Source organism: Micropterus dolomieu, linkage group LG15 (assembly GCF_021292245.1).
Source record: "Micropterus dolomieu isolate WLL.071019.BEF.003 ecotype Adirondacks linkage group LG15, ASM2129224v1, whole genome shotgun sequence".
Taxonomy (NCBI): Eukaryota; Metazoa; Chordata; class Actinopteri; order Centrarchiformes; family Centrarchidae; genus Micropterus; species Micropterus dolomieu.
This window is the reverse complement of record NC_060164.1, coordinates 3,883,826-3,903,721: the sequence shown is the minus strand read 5'-3', so window position 1 is coordinate 3,903,721 and position 19,896 is coordinate 3,883,826. Positions and strand designations below refer to the sequence as shown.

Here is a 19,896-nt window from a genome sequence, read left to right as displayed (position 1 = left end):
AGGGCCCGCCCAACGCCCAATGTGTCTGCTCTGTTGACTTTCTTCATCAGCAGACATTTTATAAAATCACCCAAAAACACAACTCGCTATTCCTTCCTGAGGAGCCTTGGTGTTTATGACGTAGTCGATCGAAATGATCGAGACCAACATGGTACCAAATCAAATGAAATTTGCACTGGTGTGTTCACATTGTCGCCGTGCTTGTAAAATATTTGTGTCCATGTCTTCCAATATAATACCATATAAGGTCTCTCTCTGTTTTTATGCAAAATACCAAAATGAGTTGCCAAATATACCATAGCAGCTGTGAGTGGGAACACACAACTTTCCTGTGAAATAAAATAAATATAAAATAACTGCCAGACCAGTGAAGCCATTTTAGCGGCACATAGAGACATTGTCTCGTGTGCTGTCATTGTCAAGAGACTAGGGCTGGGCGATATGGCTAAAATGTTATCACGATAAAAAATTCATATCATTTGATATCAATAATTATCAGAATAAATGTCAAATCATTATTTCTTTCAAGTTTAAAGGCATATTTTTGCTCCTGAGTGGAGGTTGAAAAAACCAGATGGTTAGTTGTACTATGTATGTAACTATGTAACTATTCTTTCTGATCAGAACAAACACTTGATGCCAAACAGTGGATCACTTAACAAATCTGAGGTAGAAGAACATTCAAAACAATTATAATAAAAATCTTTTTTCAAGAAACATGCCTGAGTAAAATTAAGTAAAATCTTTTTTTCAGTCCCTTTTCCTCAATAAACTAAATATCTATATAGAAAAATTAAGTGCAAATTCATCCGTCATTCAAATTATTTAAATCAAACCTTTATTGAACATTTGTTATATTGTTATTGAGGGAAATTATAAAGCGATAATTATTATTATTGTTTTATTGCCCAGTCCCAATTGAGACAAACTATTTAGAACGAATATCGGCCGATAACTAACTATATCCGATTAATTGGAGTGCTCGAGAGAGAGAGACAGAGAGACAGAGAGAGAGAGAGAAAACTTCTGTTCCAGAAGTAACAAAACAGACGGATGGTAAACCCAAGGAACATGTCACTTTTACTTTAAAAAAAAACAAAAACACTCAGTGAGAGTTTGCATTGAGTCACACAAAGCAAGCCGTACAGCGGATAGCCCAGGTGTGAATAATAAAATGAATGAAAACAATCCTTCACTAAGCAGGAATTAATATTGAGGAAATAAAACAGTAGAGTACGCACACTGCTGTTTTGCATTCACAATACAACAATAGAGAGTTTTATCCACACAATTGCAGATTTATAGAAACTGGGAGACATTTGTGGTTCTCTCAATCGAAGAGATTCCCTCAATCGAAATGCAGTATAAAAAATACAGTAAGACAACAAAACAAATCGTTCCACTTACTGACCTAATTATTATACAATTAACTACTCATTTGTTTTCTCTACAGGGAAAGGTATATAAATCCAAAAATAAACTATTGCTTTGTTCGTTACATTAAGTATATCTCCAACGTAAGCATCTGGCTTGGGGGAGGATAGATAACAGACTGTCAAAGCCTATAACCAGAGGAATGTCCCCTATTGGTCATTGTCCAGAGGTTTGCACAGTGTTTCCTGTGCCTGTATAAACAAAAGGAGTCTGTCCACCCACACTGTAACTCTTCAAGTGTTCAGCTGATATGGGCTCCCTAAAGCTGAAAACCAAAACACTATTCACTGTGGGAGCAAAAAGCTTTTAAGTCATCGGGATTCGTCCTCTGAAGACCATGATTATCCACAGCAGGTTTCATGGAAATATAGAATTGTATGGTTTTTTTGGGATACATCTGCAGTAACAAAAGCTTCGAACATAATTTAAACAATGAAATTATGACATCATGGTTGCACTTGAGAAAAGTCAGGGCAACCTCAAACTGATTATTTATCTTCTAGGGACCATGAAAGTCCGCTTAAATCTTAACTCAAAGTACACTTACTAGCTTTCTAGCCAGAGCTTTCAACTGCATCTGCATTTTGTTGCCTCACTACTTGTACTTTGGTTTGTGAGATTTGATTTGATTAGATTCAACTTTACGGGTTTTAAGTCACTTGTATCCACGATGTCATTCTTTCATCATTATCCAAAGCTAAAGCTATCAGACTCTTAAACTCTAATTCATCCTCAGCACTGCTCCAGTGATGAGTTTATTTCTGTTTACCATTTTTCATAATTGATTCTTTATTAATATATATTGTCTGCTATGTAGCAGAAGGGAGTTACAAAACTCTATTTCACTCTAACTTGTTATATTGTGAAAATAAACCTACCTACCTAAAGACCATAGTGGGTTTTGATTTTAGTGTTCCTGCTGTCAATTTTGGATTCCATCTCAAGGCCCGTCTACTCAGTGGATTCACTCACTAGGGAAAAGTAAATCCACATTGATCTTCCACATCAAGTTGTAAACATCTGAACCTTTGATCAATAGCAAACCATCTTGACACTGCTGACTGCTGAGGGAACAGAGAGCTGGAGGGTCCAAAAGAAAGGAAGCTATTATAACCTATTAGCTGTGTTGCACAATTCACTTTTGTATAACCCTGTTCTGCTCAAGTGTCAAGAGCTCCACAAAAGAAGGATGGTTGGCGGACAGTTGTGAGACAGCAGTCGATGGTACAAATACATATCTTAAAATATGTATGATGTATTGTCCTGCAAGCGATCAAGCTAACTAGCTTGTTAAATGACAGAAAGTTAGCTAGCATAAAGTAAGTATAAATTATGCTAGCAATATAAGTGCTATATAAGTACAGTATAATTAAATTTGTGAGAGAGTGACAGATCCAGACACTGTGAGATCCATTACACACAGAAACATGGGGAACTACTGTCTATGAAGATTCTCAGTCATCCAGGTCATAGTTATCCAACGAAGGTTTAAGTCAACTTGACTTTAACCTTCGTTGGATATGGGGAACTCCTGTTGCTCTCCTGAGAACTTGAGCAATCTTTCTAGAAACCTAGAAAACTTAAATAGTAAATTGGCAAGAGCCTGCAAATAAGAAAGTTATCTGACCAATCTGTCTGGGACAAGAGTTATAATCCATTTCAAATCTGTTTTGTTTTCACTCTTGAGACACGTGCTCTTGCCAGTCAGACAGTATAATAACTTCTCATGACTCGGCAGGTTGCAATTAAAAAAAGAAAAAAACTGTCCAGACACTGAGGCTCAGTCATGACATGCATGATTGCACAGATTTGATATTAACTTCTGCATATGCACACACTTTTGCAGAATGTATCAATACTGAACTCTGGCTGGGCACAGAAATGTTGGCAGAATAAAGCAGAGTTAACAATTATGCATGTGCATGGGTAATTTTGTATGTTTTAATTATACACACCAAGGAGCCACTTCACCCTGAGCAAAAAGTCCTTGGAGTTATTTGTTGTTTCCCTTTTTTAAATTTTTTATCCAGGCTGCTATTAAAACTGTATCTAATGCCAGTGCACCACTATGCAAACCTACAGTAATTTGGCACTGGTTTCTTCGGGTGACCTTCGAGTTAAGAGTGTTTTCTAAGAGTGTTTCTTTCAGAATCAGAATTAGAAGGAGCTTTATTGCCAAGTAGTGTTTTACACACATGAGGAATTTGTTTTGGTGATAAGGCGGTACACGTAGACAAACATACAAATGTAGAAATATATAAATATGGAATCGACAATGCAAGTTATATAAGAATAATAAAAGAATAGAGAAAAATAATACATTGGTGGCCCAAAGATTAGAGAAGCGAGCTTGGACTGGGGGGTCGCCGGTTCAAACCCCTGACCGGAAGGATAAAATCTGGGTGTGGAAAGTAAACCAAGCAGTGCTTTCCCTCCCTCATTTACCACCACTGAGGTGCCCTTGAGCAAGACCCCTAACCCCAAAAGCTCCAGTGAAGCTGCTTAGTGGCCAGCAGACCAGGCTGCCGTTGTACTGGGCAGCTTCCAGGTGTGAATGTGTAGCAGTGTGAATGTGATCAGGGCCTTCCTGCAAAAGAGAGGCTTCCTCTCAGTGAAGCTCCCCATAATAAATAAAGAAAAGAAAAAAAATTTGCAGAGAAGGAACAACGTCACCGGGCTAACAGAAGAGAATAAATATATAAATTGACAAAATATAAAAACTACGATTAACAATTAACAACAAATATGTGCAATGTGCCAGGTTTGTGCATGATATGAAATGAAATAATATTTACATGTGCAGAGACATTTGTATTATTTGGGGGGAGTGTCAGTCGGGGGGGCCCGGCCTTGTTGACGGGGCTAGCTGCAGACGGGAAGAAGCTGTTTTTGGTCCTGATGGACCGCAGCCTCCTGCCAGAGGGGAGAGTCTGAAACAGTTTGTGGCTGGAGTGGGAGGTCAGCTGCCATCTTTCCTGCTCGCCTCAGAGTCCTGGAGGCGTGCAGGTCCTGAAGTGATGGAAGATTGCAGCCAATCACCTTCTCTGCAGAGTGAATGATGTGCTGCAGCCTGCCTTTGTCCCTGGCAGTGGCAGCAGTGTACCAGATGGTGATGGAGGAGGTGAGGATGGACTCGATGATGGCGGTGTAGAAGTGCACCATCATTGTCTTTGGCAGGCTGAACTTCTTCAGCTGCCGCAGGAAGTACATCCTCTGCTGGGCCTTCTTGGAGAGGGAGGTGATGTTCAGCTCCCACTTGAGGTCCTGGGAGATGATGGTGCCCAGGAAGCGGAAGGAGTCCACAGTGGTGACAGGGGAGTCACACAGGATGACTTGGGGCTTTCTGAAATCCACGACCATCTCCACTGTAAATGTAAATGCTCTGTACACCTTTTTAGTCTTTTCGACCACTCAAAGCGCTTTTACACTACACCATCACATTCACACACTGAGCCTAAGTGCTCAAACAGAAACTAGCATTCATACACTGAATGTGTATGAATTCGGGGTTCAGTATCTTGCCCAAGAACACCTCGACATGCAGCCTGTAGGAGCCGGGAATTGAACCTCCAATTTTTGACTACTTCGAACTACCTGTGGAACATCAGAATCAGCTTTTATTGCCAGGTATGTGTACACATACGAGGAATATGACTCTGGATTGTACATTGCTCATGATGTGCTTACTTATACAATAATACAGTAATAAAATCAAACACAAGCTGGTGGCAGATTTCTACATTGCATGTGGGAATGCAAATGTTCTAATCTTTGTGGATGAAAGTCTTCAATTTTTGGGTAACTGGGTAATGTCGTCATGGGACGACAGGACTAAAACGTCACTTCCTGGCACTAGAGAGCACTTGAACACGTGAAACATTCTTGTAAATCACTTGATTGTCACACAGCACTATGATTATAACTGACTTTTGGCATCTAGATGTGTTAAGGGGGCGACCGTTATCAAGCATGTTTGGTACCAATCTGAGCATGTACAGTAAAGTTAGGACAACTTCCTGCTTCAGAACATAACATCATCAAAGTGTGAGATAGTTTTGAAGTGGATGTGGCCAACCGGTTGGAAGAAGTTCATCACAGCATAAAGGTAGCCACTTCCTGTTCCTGTGACTTTCAGCAAATATTGGCTTGTAGATGCCACATGCACGCTCGTCGAAGAAAAGTCACTGTTTGTCCATCCATTTGTTTAATCATCTATGGGTTTAGTGTACACAGTGAAATTTAGAAGTCATTCAGATTTATTCTCTAGTCGGATTTTTTTAAACTAAGGAGCCTGTAAATCGGCAAAAATGACAATTAAATCCAAAACGGCGGACTTCCTGTTGGGTTTAGGGAGTGGTTTCAAGAGGCTTTTTTTGTACGTCTGGACATGATACATGTGCCACAGAAGACCCATAAACTACACAATTTAAAAATATGGGAGTTTTCCAGCATGATCAGACTGCGATTCCTTCAGTTCCAAAAGGGTGACGCTCTCTATTTGTACAGCACCTTTCTAGTCTTTTCGACCCCATTCCCACACTGGCGGAACAGCCGCCAGGGGCAAGTTGGGCTTCAGTTCTTGCCCAAGGACACTTCGCCATGCAGCCTGGAGGAGCCAGGGATTGAACCGCTGACCTTCCAATTAACGGGCAACCCGCTCCACCTCCTGAGCCACAGCCGAAGAGCCAAAGGGTCCTCACACGTTTCATGAGACTTGAACATATTTGCAAAATGGCACAATGTTAATGTGTTTCATTTTGTTTTCCCTATAACATCCACAGGTGGCAACAGAGACAAGACTAACATTTTTACAGTAATGTTTTGGTAACTCTAAAGATCGTTGTCTTGGTTAAACGTTGAAAAAGTCTGACACACTTACTTTTTTAATATTTAACAAAACACATCCCTCTTTCGTAGTAAATAATGTAATTGATAGGAGACAGGGTTGAATCATCATACAGTTCATCAGAATAAGCATTATTAATACAAGCAATTTGCCTGGAGGTTTTGATGCATAACAATGAACACAGTAGATGGAAAATATAAGAAAGATAAAGATAGAGTAAGTACTGATAAAACTGACAATACAATATGAAACATGAAAGACCAATAAAGGTGCAACATGGATACTGTTTAACGTTCATAGTTAGTGCAGGGATGTGCTAAATATTTATGATTTCATCATTTCATTATGAAAATGTGCAGTGCAGCATTTATATACCTGTTTGGGCAGTGTGAGAAAGTAAACTGTACTTTCATGCCCTTAAGGACAAAGGTTCAATGAAACATTATGAAGGCCTATAGACGTTCTCCCTAGATGCCAGCCTTATGTAACTGAAAAAAGGAAGATGATTTCTGCAAATCAGTCAAAACATACACAACACATGGCAAGTTCTAGAAAGATGATCATGAGGGAAACTCTTCCCAAATTCCAAGGTGATGGTGCATTCAGCAGGGTAAAGTTAATACTCCTTTACAGCCTCTAACAACAGAATAAATGAACATTTATGAGGAAGTGATGATTATACTGTCTGACTGCTTAAAAGATTAACAAGAACTTCTTAAATTCTTCATTCCCATTTCCGTCTAGTATACTCTATATGTTCCTGACACAATCATTTTCAAAACATTTCTATAAGAAAGAGATATCTTTAGAGAAAGAGAGGAGTGTCTAGTGTCAAAGAAAACACGAGAAACTACAACAAGTTTCAAAGCTATAGTCAGGCACTGGAAAGAACGTGGTGTGGGTGCCTGGAGCACTTTGGCCAGTGTTTGTGTGTCATCCAGTGTTATTATGTGTAGACTGGAGTAGCTGTATCAATGTGGAGATGCTGTTGTGTTGAAAGGAGTTTACTGAACACTTACGCTTTGTGCACCGCTGCGATCCCTGAGCTTTGCTCCATCCATGACAGCAGTGCCCTCCACAGACATTCACCCTGCAAACAGAAACCAAGCAGAGGCAGATGAAACAACACACACACACACTCAAACCCACACGTGAAAGGAACACAAGCTGATTGATGGAAGGCATTCTCTCCCACCCTCTTTCCAACTTCTGGCATTAAGCGCCTCAAAATTAAGAGTTGAGCTGTATTTGAAGATCCCAACACAATGCCAGCCCAGAACTTTCTCTTGGCTGTGGCAAACCTAAACAGTATTTTACCTCTCAAGAGATGTTATTTCAAAGAGACTACATTAGATTAGTGCCAGTTTTCTCTTTTATTCAAATCTTTCTGCAGCCGAGTAGACGAATGCTCCGCTACCTGGGCTGTCATTGGTCTTTAGTACTATTTTTAAACTGGAGACTGTAAGGTAAGAAACAGATCATGTCAAGTTTCATTTGAGATCTGTAACACCTAGTAAAAAATGTTGTCAGCGAGATTCAGGGGGTTTGAGACAAGGCACATCATCATCTAAATGTTCCCACATAATAATCGGATCTTTGGCACAAATCTGCCGGGCTCCACCAATTCTCAGCGGATGTTTTCCAGACTTGAAGTCAGTCAGTCAGACTTGACTTGATTTGAGTCACGCTGTTGGAAGCTGGGCCAACCTGGGAACTCACCAATCACAGTCATCATAGAGATTGGCTTTGATAATGAGTCACTCTCTCTTTAATCTTTTGTGGAGTTTAAGATACAAAATGAAGCTTAATTCTGTTACAGCAGAGACTAATACCCCTGTCCCTATTAGGTGCTGCCCATTTGTGTGACACACTAAAAGTAGAGAGATGAGAAAGAAAATAGGGATCTCACTGGGAATACAAGGAGCAAAGGGCAACATTATGAGGTGCCTTTGGTTGAAACATGTTCAACTCTTCGTAAAGCCGCGCTTGTCCACCAGTCATGGCCTGGATGGGGCGGGACAAAAGTTTGAAGTGCTACAGCAAACTTTAGAAAAGTCGTTTTGCATTAATGGCTGAAATTACTGATTATTTAGTACTTAGCTATAACAAATTATAAACCTAACCGCCAGGAAGAGAATTTTTCTTGCACAATGATTTAATGAAACAATGATAAATGTTGGTTCTGTAATTCTTAAACTGCTGTATGGAACTAATACACTCATTTTTACTAGTTACTCCTCCAAGTTGTGGATAGTGCATCAGTAGAGGACAAATGTAGATTTAGCCAGGATTCCAGGATACCGACATGTGCTGCTTCTAGCCGCCTCTTCCTGAGAGCAACATGTTCCCCTTGTTCGTTTTAGATCTGTTTTACTAAAGTTATTATTGTAATATAAATATTGTGTGTGAGCAGGTGTGTGTGTTCACAACATGTAAATAAAGAGAGTACTGGCATTTATTTTTTTCCACTGCAAGCACTGGTGAACACCACAGTGTTTCCCACAGTTTGGGGGTTTATTTTCAGTAGTTGACCCTGGTGGATGGGGGAGGGTTGTTCATGTGCTGGTGAGAAGCTCCAACATTTGAGAGGCAGCTGTGAAACAGCACTGCATTTATGAGTTGCCAATTTCTTGCCTGTAATTATTCAAAAAACTTTAAGTGGACATCTCCCAGCTCCAGCTCCAGCCTCCAGCTCCCATGTTTTATTTTAAATCTAAGTCCCCACACAGTCACCTATGACGTAGACAAAGTTGAAATTGGATGAAAACAGTGGTTTGTACACAACATGCATCAAGGGGGGCCATAAAACTCAGAGCTGCAGTGCTAGTGTTACACTGATTTCAATTATGAGCCAGCATGCAAATGGCATATCGTGGCTGATGGCTGATCCTGATCCAGTTGGCTTGGGCAGTATCTATTTTTTCATTCCTTCCTGACATGTCACCAGCATATATACGGTATGAGAAGGTATTTGTGTAAAAAAATAAAATAAAAGCTGAGCTGCTGCTGATGGAAGTCCCTGTAGCATGTATGCCTACAGTGCTGTGTGTCTATTATGTAGTTAGCCTACTTTGACAAATCTTCCTTGGTTTAAATCCTTATGGCCCATTGAATAATAAACAGACAGTCTGTCTTCTTCCAAAGATTCTCGCAGGAGGACCCGATGACACTTGTTGATATGGATATCAACACACGTGGGCTGAACAGAGATGATGTCACATAGCTTTGTCCGGTTGGCTGGCTCACCTTTATCATCGAGACTAAATCCAAAATACCCCGAAACAGTGGCAGAGGCATTTCTCTTGTTGACTAGTCCTGTTACATTGTCCCACTACTCGCAGTCGCCATGGAGTAGCTCCTATTAGTGAGCATTGTCAGTGTGCTGCTGAGCGAGAGAGCGAGCGGCAGGTGAATGCAGGGGAAAAGGTGAGTAGTGAAGTTTAGCAATAAATGTACAGTGTAGGTTACAGTGTGTCAGTAAATAAAGGCTGCAGCTACAGCTCCCTTGTGTATGTTGTTTACCAACTGCTGGAGTTACAAACTCAGTTTCACTTTACAACCTGTTGTAATGCGACAAATAAATCTACCTTGTACCTTGTTCCTTGTAAAAGTGAGTCCCCTTGTAGAGGCAGTTTTGTGCGGCGGCGCCTGCCTACGTTGAGGACGTACTCTAAAATAAATAAGCTCAAAACAGCGTTTCGTTAGCAGTTTAACAGAAAGAGGAGCGTCTGAATTTGTGACGGTTTTATACCGTCTGGATTTCTCAACACCATGATACGCTGTAATACCGCCCAAGCTTAATGTCCAGCCCGGTGTAACCTGGTAATGATTCTAATGAGATTAATTTACTTTCATGGGGGTGCCTGCAATTCACAGCTGAACTGTATTCACTAATCAAACATCATAGCATTCTGATGGGCCACAAACCGAGCAGCTGAAGCCATGCTGCTGGACCACACACAGACTGGTGTCCCTTATTCTGACATAAACTCTTTACATGACTGAAATGCAATTGGTCCCACCTGCTAACAAACCAGTCAAATGGGCCAGAACTAAATAGACAGATGGTTGTTGAAAACTTTGTAGAGGCCCATTAAAGTAGGCCATAGTGGACTGGTTATATAAGGTTGGAACACACAAGTCTTAAGTGTATCTCACTGACTTTCTTTCGAGCACTCCTGTACAGTACTGTTCATGCTTCCTTCCACCCTTGTTTTTCATTTCATGTCGTCTTCTTCCCCATTTTTCTTCTCCTTCCGTCTGTTTCTCTAGGTAATCTTAATTTTTCCTTTCCTGGCTGCCTCATTTTCAATAAATCTGTCTGTCTAGACCATTCTTATTTTAATCTGTCAAGTGTATGGACTCTACAAAGCGCACCTGTAAAAGATCTTTCAAACTCACGCAGACCAAGAGAGGCAACACAACAAACTTAGCAAAGCATTTCAGCGACAGATATGCCAACGAGAGCGGCAGGTTAGCAAATGTGATAGATAACATAATTACATTACCCTCAAACGAGTGTGTATTATTGTGTGACAAGCAAACTTTTTTTGCATCGAAGTCTGACAAGGTAGTTAAGGGCAATGTTTACGGTTTAGTTTGGCTTTAACTTACCAATGTGGCAAACATCTCTTTACCGCAACGTTCACACTGGTTACGTTAACTTTACCATAACTTGCAAGCTGCTTCAAATCAGGTGTTCAGAAGTAGGCCTATGCAGGCAACATCCACTGTAAGTGATACATTTATACTCAAATCTGCACAGGTAATAGTGATTATGCTTGTACATTTGCGTCCGTTTCTATAGATGCGCTGCGCCAAGGAGGTGTATTGAGCCATGACCATGCAAGTGATATTTGGATGCAAAAAGCATACTACATAAAAGCTTTAACAATGACCTGGATCTACTTATTTACAGTTATGTATTATATAATGTTCTAATTCACAGTCAAAAACACACCTACATGTATTAAAAAACAAACATGAAAACATGTCATAAGCACATAAACTATTTTTATTAGGGATTAAAATAATAAACATAAATGACATTAACTTTAGAGGTACTGTGGAATGTTCATACTTGTTTTTAGGGTTTCTACTAGAAATTATTCACATGCTTAAATGTTCAAAAAACACACTATATTTCTCACACTGTCCACTGCTTCAGCACCTCTTTTCACCCTCTTTCTGAACACTCAATTTAAGCTCCTTTCTTTTTAAGCCCACTTGCTTCTGATTCACCAACTTCCCCAAGCACAGAAGAGGGGAAGGGCTTAACAGCACCACATTGAATCAAGACCTGAGAGACTAGCCCTCACTGATAACTGTACAAAAACACAACTTTATTTACTGGTTTTACTGAAACTGGATCAGATTTGATGGAGAAATATTGTCCGGTTTTCCCTCTGATATTCTCCAGCTGCTCTGCCTCCACTTTTGCCGATTTACGGAGTTTATATGTTACTGGTTATTGGAGCAGCTAACTACTGCTATCATTAGTTAGTCTTGCAGCTAGCTGTCCAATTGCTTATTCTGCCCAGACTGGAAGCTTGGTGCTCCGCGAGTGTTAGCGAGTGTCTGGGCTCTACTGAGCACATTTTCTAGTTTTCTGTTTAATCAAATTAGATTTAAAAATGACTATGAGAACAGGCTCTCTCAAAAGTTAGCCTAATAAAAAAATTACAGTTCCATGTTGTCCTTTATTATCACTTTACTTCCATTACTAGATTTTTGCCGTGGTGTTGTTTCAGTATCTGCATTATATTTAGGCATATTGAAGTCATAAATTTTGTATCGTGACAAAACTACTTGCAAGTGCCCTGACTTTATAGAAGCGCACCACTAAAAGCTGGAGGGTCTTTAAGGTAAGGCAGCTCATTGGCCATTTACAGCAAATTATTATATACAGTCGCAGGAAAAAGATGTGATCTGGTCTTCATCTAAGTCACAACAACAGACAAACACAGTCTGCTGAAACTAATTCCACACAAACAATTATATGTCTTTATGTTTCTTTTGACCACACTGGTTGACTACTGGTTGACCCTCCTTTGGCAGCAATAAGCTCAACCAAACGTTTCCTGGTCAGGAGGAATTTTGGACCATTCCTCTTTACAAAACTGTTCCAGTTCAGCAATAATCTTGGGATGTCTGGTGTGAATCACTCTCTTGAGGTGAAGCCACAGCATCTCAATCGGGTTGAGGTCAGGACTCTGACTGGGCCACTCCAGAAGGCATATTTTCTTCTGCTGATGCCATTCTGTTGCTGATTTACTTCTGTGCTTTGGGTCGTTGTCCTGTTGCATCACCCATCTTCTGTCGAGCTTCAATTGGCAGAGAGATGGCCATACATTCTCCTGCTAAATTTCTTGATAAACTTTGGAATTTATTTTTCCGTCGATGACAGCAACCCTTCCAGGCCCTGAGGCAGTGAAGCAGCCCCAAACCATGATCACCCCTCCACCATACTTCACAGTTGGGATGAGGTTTTGATATTGGTACCCTTTTTTCCTCCACACATAGAGTTGTGTGTTCCTCCCAAACAACTCAAGTTTGGGTTTATCTGTCCACAGAATATTTTATCTAGTCTATGTGTGGGAAACACTGACTGAACCGTTGTATTTCTTAACATCATACAGACAAATAGTAAGTATACCATCGCTGTCATCATGTCACGTTAGACAAAGAAGCTAAAATCAAATATACTAGCTAGTCTATTTGGAGGGTTGCAGGTCTCAAAGCCCTAAACATTAAGGAAAAATAGTTTACTTTCTGTTAGAGGTGTTAGACACAATGTTCAAGAATCCATAAAATGCTTTTATTCTTAATTAGCCAGAGCAGCCTAACCAATTAAAAGGCCATCAGTCACAGCACAGACTAATTAGGGTCAGTCAACAAAGAAGCCCACAGTTTTATCGTGGGAGGGAATAATAACAATATGTGTGACATTTCCTCTTACTTCCAGCAGTTAGTAATCAAGACTCAAATTAGCATCATAATTTCATGATTATTTCAAGGTATATGTATATCTGGAGGGAGTTTTATTATAATGAATTATTTATAAGCTCAGTAGGACTTATAGACATATTGCCAAAAATCTTATCACGATAATAAATGTAATATCAATCGATATGAATAATTATCACGTTAAATGTCAAATCATTATTTCCTTCAAGTTTAAAGGCTGATTTTGAATGCTAAGTGCTCCTGAGTGAAAGTTTAAGAAATCAGATGGTTAATTGTGGTTTTCAACTATTCTCTATGGTCAGAACAAACACTTGATGCCAAACAGAGGATCACTTAACAAATCTGAGGTAGAACATTCAAACAGTTATAATGATAAAATCCTTTTTTAACAAATATGCACAGTACAATCTTTTTCCTCAACAAAATAATAAATAAAAATAATAATAATAATAATTAATAAAAAAAAATAATTGCTGATTCGTTTGTGATTCAAATGAATAAAATCGAACATTTATTGAACATTTGTTATATTTATATTGAGGAAACTTATACTGCAAAAATTTTATTGCCCACCCTAAATCACAGACAAGCAGTTTATTGCACACCACCATCTTTGCCAGTTGTCCTGAGCCACAAAATCTAAATTTAGGCGTCAAGGTGGACCTCAAGAGCAACATGGCTGAGTTTGGCAGCTTGAGTCTCCTCAAAGCAAACATCCCCTTACAGGAATTTCTTTGTGTATCACACAAGTCTGAAGTATACTTGACATGGTTTTGGAAATCTATATTAATCTATTTATCCATCCAGTCTCCATACAAAACTTATCCCAGCATGCAGTATGGTATAGGTATTAGATTACTACTGATAGTCCTTTTACATTTTGACATGTCACAATCTCAAAAGCACAAACAAAAATTATACAATTATTGATGGCCTGTTAAAAATGTTTACCAGTTCCTAATCAAATTAACCCTTTATTATTGCAAACAAAAACCAGGCAATCCATCCAAACACGCTAACATAACCGGCAGGGATAAGGCAGAGAATCAAAGTCCAGTGGAATCAGGCAGGGAATCAGACTCCCAGTCTAAACAAGAGTAAGATAATCGCTGGAAAGCTTAGCAAGTGCAAAGGCAATCTGGCAAGGACCTAGTGGAGCTGAACAGGTAAATATACTGGGGAGACTGGGGAATGAGCAACAGGTGGGTAGAAGAGGCAGGAGAACGGCAGGTAAAAAACTGACATGAGCACTATGTCAACATAGGTAGATCAGGAGGGATTCATGACAGTTTTAATAATCTCTGTCAGACATATGGTTTAGGTTGGCAAGACTTTTACAGGTATTTACAGCTTTGTGATTATTTTTGAAAAAAGGTAAAAGGTTCTAATCCAAGACAGCCACCAATTGTTTTATTCATATATATATATTGATGCTTATAACTCAGGAAGCAATAAATGTCTTATAAGCTTTATAAGTTATACATGTCATCACATCACTGAATAAGGACACTACACACTAAGTCAAACAATGATGGGAAAAAGAGCTGGGCACTGAAATAACTGAAGACATGTGGCTGAATGCCTGGAAATCACAGTCGTCCTCAACCAACTCCCGGGCCTGGAGAGACTGTTGGAAAAATTTGATTTGCCTTTTTGTCAATCCCAAACAGAAGTCTAAACAAACTGGTACTCAGCTATGCTGCTGGAGAGAATTCGGAGAAATCATGGTTAATCATGCCCATGTTTTCTGGTCTTCTCTCTATTCAGACTTTCTGGAAGGAAGTAGCACTCATCTTAAAATCCCTGGGTTTTAGGATTAGTACAACATTCACATCCCTCTATCTTGGTGTGTTTATGTAGCCGATGAGACAGATCTTTCATAATTATTGTATGTACAATGTGCAATATTTAAGCTTATGATTGCTGTCCTCATAATGTGAAAAATTTTCATAAGTAAATGTTGTTGTTTTTTAAAATGGATGTCATCCCCAAAGATGGTACTTATTCAGTCAAATGACAATTGCTCGCCTGGTGCATATGCCAAAAAAGGTTTCTAGCTTCCAGGTGTACTTCCAGGGTATGCAAGAGATGACCAAAGACAAAACTGAGAAGTGTCAAATACCACAGCATCCACAAGAAAATGTAGGCACTGACTGTAGATTATACATTTTTATTGAATGAATTTACTCTTTTTATTTTTGTCTTGTATGCAAGTTATTAACATGGAACATGGAACCAGACTACTTTTTTGCAACCAGAAGAGTTGCCCCCTGCTGGCCGTTCAATACAATGCAGGTTTATGGGACTTCCGCATTGTATCAGACCGGAAGCTTCCCGCTTCATGGCTATGTGCGTAGCTTACCCTGTAGGCTAGCGTAGACCTGCTGCAGAAGAATAAATCATGCTTTATTGAGTCATGGGAAAGTACTGTGTGTTAATTGGACAGACCTGTGTGGAGATATAACATCACTTCCTGTTTTGTTGCAACCTATAGGATATTATTCCTTTATAACTAATTTTTGTTTAAGGTTATAAGAATTATTTTGATACCTTTTGATCATGTGAACAATTTTACATTATTTTACATGCAAATTTTCTAAAAAGTAGATTAGAAAAGGAAATTACGTGCGAAAAACATATATATATATATATATATATATATACACACACACACACACACATATATATGTGTGTGTATATATATTCATATATATATTACAAGACGCAGCTCAATTCAGGAAAGGCGTGGTGCATTTAAGGCTTTTGAATGTGTGACGTACTATGTGGGAGTTATGGGTCAAAACATGTGTGGACGTGTCATTTTTTGCAGGTGTGTGCAGTAGTCTATACCACACCTGTGAATTTCCCTTTCATAACCTTTATGGTGTAGGCTGCAGTATGACTTTTAAAAATCCGAGTGACTTCATTAGGGAACCCAGGGGATTTGTGCATGCGTGGCCCCCAGCTCCTAAAGGCTTGGACCCCTAATACGAAAGGTGTGACTCCTCCACCCTAACAGAAAAGTAATAGGAGGGTCAGGGAGGTGTCAATCAAGCAGAGCCTGTATACACACAGTTCTCAGCAGAGGTCTAATTCCGCTAAATAAATGGAGACACCTGTGGGTCTTTCACAGCGTGCAGGGCCTTCACAGCTGTTCACCAAGTGTTTCTTATGCCACCTTGTGTGTCTTTCCAGTATGCCAATTCCTACACTACAGAACAACAAACCGTATGGCAGTGATTTACAGATTAGATCACAGAGCCCCAGAAATTCTTGGGTCAGCCAATATACTGCTGAAAATAGCCTGCTTAGTCTGAGACAAACCAGGGATGCAGGGGAGAGTAGGGATTCACAGAGTCTGAGATTCCTCTGTCTTTGACTTAGGAATAACTGCATCATATTCATCTAATGCAATTAGACAATATCATCCACATTAATTTAATCCAGACCGAATGATAACAACGGGGCATTTTGTTTGCTTGAGTACAAAGTAGAAACATCAGAATGGGTTAAACCACTTTGAATTTGCAGAATAAAATAGGTCTGAGAAGATGGGGCTGTCATACCGGTGCCCAACTGTAGTGTAGCTACCCTGACAGCCTGCTGATTAACGTTTAATTTCTAGTGCTTGTTGGGTTTATGATAAAAGCTGACAGGAAGTCATTAAGTTAATTCTCATTTCCCACTGGCATTCCTCCCTCCTCCACATTCTTACCCAGACAGTTTCATGAGCTGCCTCTGCTGGCTCTGCTCCTGTCCGCTCTGCTCCTGGCTCAGCTGCGGGGTTGAAGCTGCATGGCTCCCCATCCTGCGGGTCCGGACCTGGCCACCGAGGCTGGAGGTGAGTTCCACGTTGTACGTGTGCGGCTGCCCCGCCGCGCCGTGACGCGTCGAGATGGAGCTGACTCGCACCCCTCCACCCGCTCCGGTCGCCCCCGGGCCCGGGCCGGGCTGGAGAACGTACAGCCTCCTGAAGCCGCTCTGGCTCTGCTGCTGCTCCGCTGACACACACACCGGGGAGAGAATCAACCCGAAAGAAGATAAGAGGCCCCATATAATCCAAGCCATATCCATACCGAATCCGAAGAAGGGGGGGGGGGGAGTTTAGGGGGAAAAGAGGTCCAGTTACGTTACTTTCAGCTCCGTGAAAAAACGTATTTTACTTTTTACTAGTGAGAAAAAACTTTTGTATTCCTGAGCATATTCCTGTAGGCAGCCAGACCTCCTACCCGACTCGGTATATGGATGTAGCCTACTTAATACGCTAACATTACCCAGGGAAAAACGTTGGCTTCACTTTCAGAAGTTTTAAATAAAATAGGGCATGTAACGTTCCTCGGCTGTAGAAGTGAATAGCCTAATTTAGCGCCACGGTCTGTCTCCCGAACCGCTGCGGCTTCCTCTGAGCAGGGGTTGACTTGGTCCGCAGTCAGAAGAGCCTGAGAACTCCAGGAAAGTTTCTCTGTTGGAGGTGAACAGTGTTAGCGGCGCGAGCAGCCAGCCTCCAGACGTGACGTCAGGATGGGCGGTGGGGTGGGGGGCCGCTACACTAACCCCAAGAACGTTAGCTGAGAGGTTCTTGGGGCCCAGGGGTGTCCGCCGACCCAAACCAAAGCTCCCACCCACACAGATTACTGACTGACCCACCCCGGCAACACCCACACATTCATTCTTCAGGCTTCTGTAAGCTGATACTTACTTCCACTTTAAATGAGTAAACTCTACAATACTGTAAGCAGGCTGGGTTTAGTTCCACAAATCTCACACAAGTTTGTTGGTTGAATCATCTCTTAGCAGGTGGTAGTGAGTCCTACATCTGTGGAAGCCCAGAGCAGAAAACATTTATTGATTGTTAGCCTATTAGCTCTGAGGGCACACTTATCTTGAGAGATTACTGCTATCTCATGTTCACCACTGCACTGTTTTACTCCAAATAGATATTACTCTAGATAATTAAAGGTGCTCATTAAGTCCAAGTACACTGACCCTCCATGATTCTGCACTTTAGTGAGGCACCATGTTGTGGGATCATACAGTTGTAGTGTCATCTTGCTGTGTGGTCCCACACTAGATGCAGACTGAATAGCACTTTAATATATTAATTTGCACTTAATTGCATAGAATGGTACTTTACTGCATAAATAGCACTTTAAACTGCATAACCAAACATTTTGCACTGATTTACTTTAGTAACCAGCTCATGATCTGCATAGTGAAGCATAATGACTGTCTCGTATATTGTGGTGTATTGTACTATTTCCTTTATTGTTTTATTGTCTTGTCCTTTTTGTATTGACCTTGTAACGACCTGCCAGGGACTACAGATGAAAAATAGCCTTCTGGCTAAATCTGGCATATTTACTTTGATGCAAGCTGTTCATTAATGTGCGCATCACTTTTAAGTAAATAAATAAATAAGATAAGTCAAGTTATTTTTGTCTAAAAATCTAACATAACACATATTTTTAGTTAATGTTTGTTTGTACCTACACTGTGTGGGTAACACAATTTATAAAATACTACAAAAAGATCTACTGTGTGCTCAATATCTGTCTGATCTAATATTGTTCTGTTTAAAACACCTATTCCTTATGTCCCATCAGGCACTCATGTATCACAGTCCCCAAGGTAACTTCTACTGACCTCTGGACAATAAAACAATGTCAATAATTATCAAAACATATTTTTTTTCAATAACAATATAACAAATGTTCAATAAATTTAGATTTTATTCACTTGAATCACACACAAAATAAGGACTTATTTTTTTTATTAAGATGTTTATTTTGCAGGGGAAAAAGGACTGAAAAAAGCTTTTACTTTTTTTACTCATGCATATTTGTTGACAAAGATTTTATCATTATTGTTTTGAATGTTCTACCTCAGATTTGTGTGTTGACCATAAAGAAGACTTTAAACCACATTTAACCATCAGGTTTCTTCAACTTTCACCCTTTAAACTTAAACAACATCCCAGCCAGCCTGGACCCTCAGCACTTTGCTTTCAGAACCAACAGATCCACAGAGGATGCCATCTCCACTGCCCTCCACTCAGCCCTCACACACCTTGAGAAAAACAACACCTACGTCAGAATGCTGTTTGTGGATTTCAGCTCAGCGTTCAACACAATCTCCCCATGAAGCTGATCAGCAAACTCTGCACTCTGGGTTTAAACACAACACTCTGCAGCTGGATACTGGACCTCCTCACAAACAGACCCCAGACAGTTCGGATTGGTGGACTCACCTCCTCCACTCTAGTGCTCAACACCGGAGCCCCCCGGGGCCGTGTGCTCAGCCCCCTCCTGTTCACGCTGTACGCCCACGACAGAAACCCTCAACTTGACTGGTGCTCAGAGAACAAGCTACTGCTCAACGTCAGCAAAACTAAGGAGCTGATCGTTGATTTCAGGAAAAAAGAGATGAAGACACACTCCTGTCTCCATCAGTGGAGCTGAGGTGGAGCAGGTGAACAGTTTCAGGTTCCTGGGAATCAGCATCACAGAGAACCTGACGTGGTCGTCTCACATCTCCACGCTGGTGAAGAAAGCTCAGACTCGACTGTATTTCTGGAGGAAGCTTGAGAAGGCTAAATTCCCACGCCAAGTTCTTGTCAGCTTTTACAGAGGAGCAACAGAAATCATCCTGAC

General features: G+C 40.5%; 1 protein-coding gene across 1 annotated transcript in view; it reads right to left on the bottom strand.

Annotated features, from left to right (window-relative positions):
* Nucleotides 1-17,755, bottom strand: part of ltbp1 (latent transforming growth factor beta binding protein 1) — a 108,442-nt gene extending 90,687 nt beyond the window's left edge. The window contains exons 1-2 of the mRNA XM_046071385.1: nucleotides 16,962-17,755; nucleotides 7,300-7,370 (exon numbers count right to left, since the gene is read on the bottom strand). Of these exons, the coding sequence (XP_045927341.1) occupies nucleotides 7,300-7,370; nucleotides 16,962-17,320 (430 nt within the window). The 5' untranslated portion in view covers nucleotides 17,321-17,755. The remainder of the gene's footprint in view (nucleotides 1-7,299; nucleotides 7,371-16,961) is intronic.
* Between the last annotated feature and the right edge of the window lie 2,141 nt (nucleotides 17,756-19,896).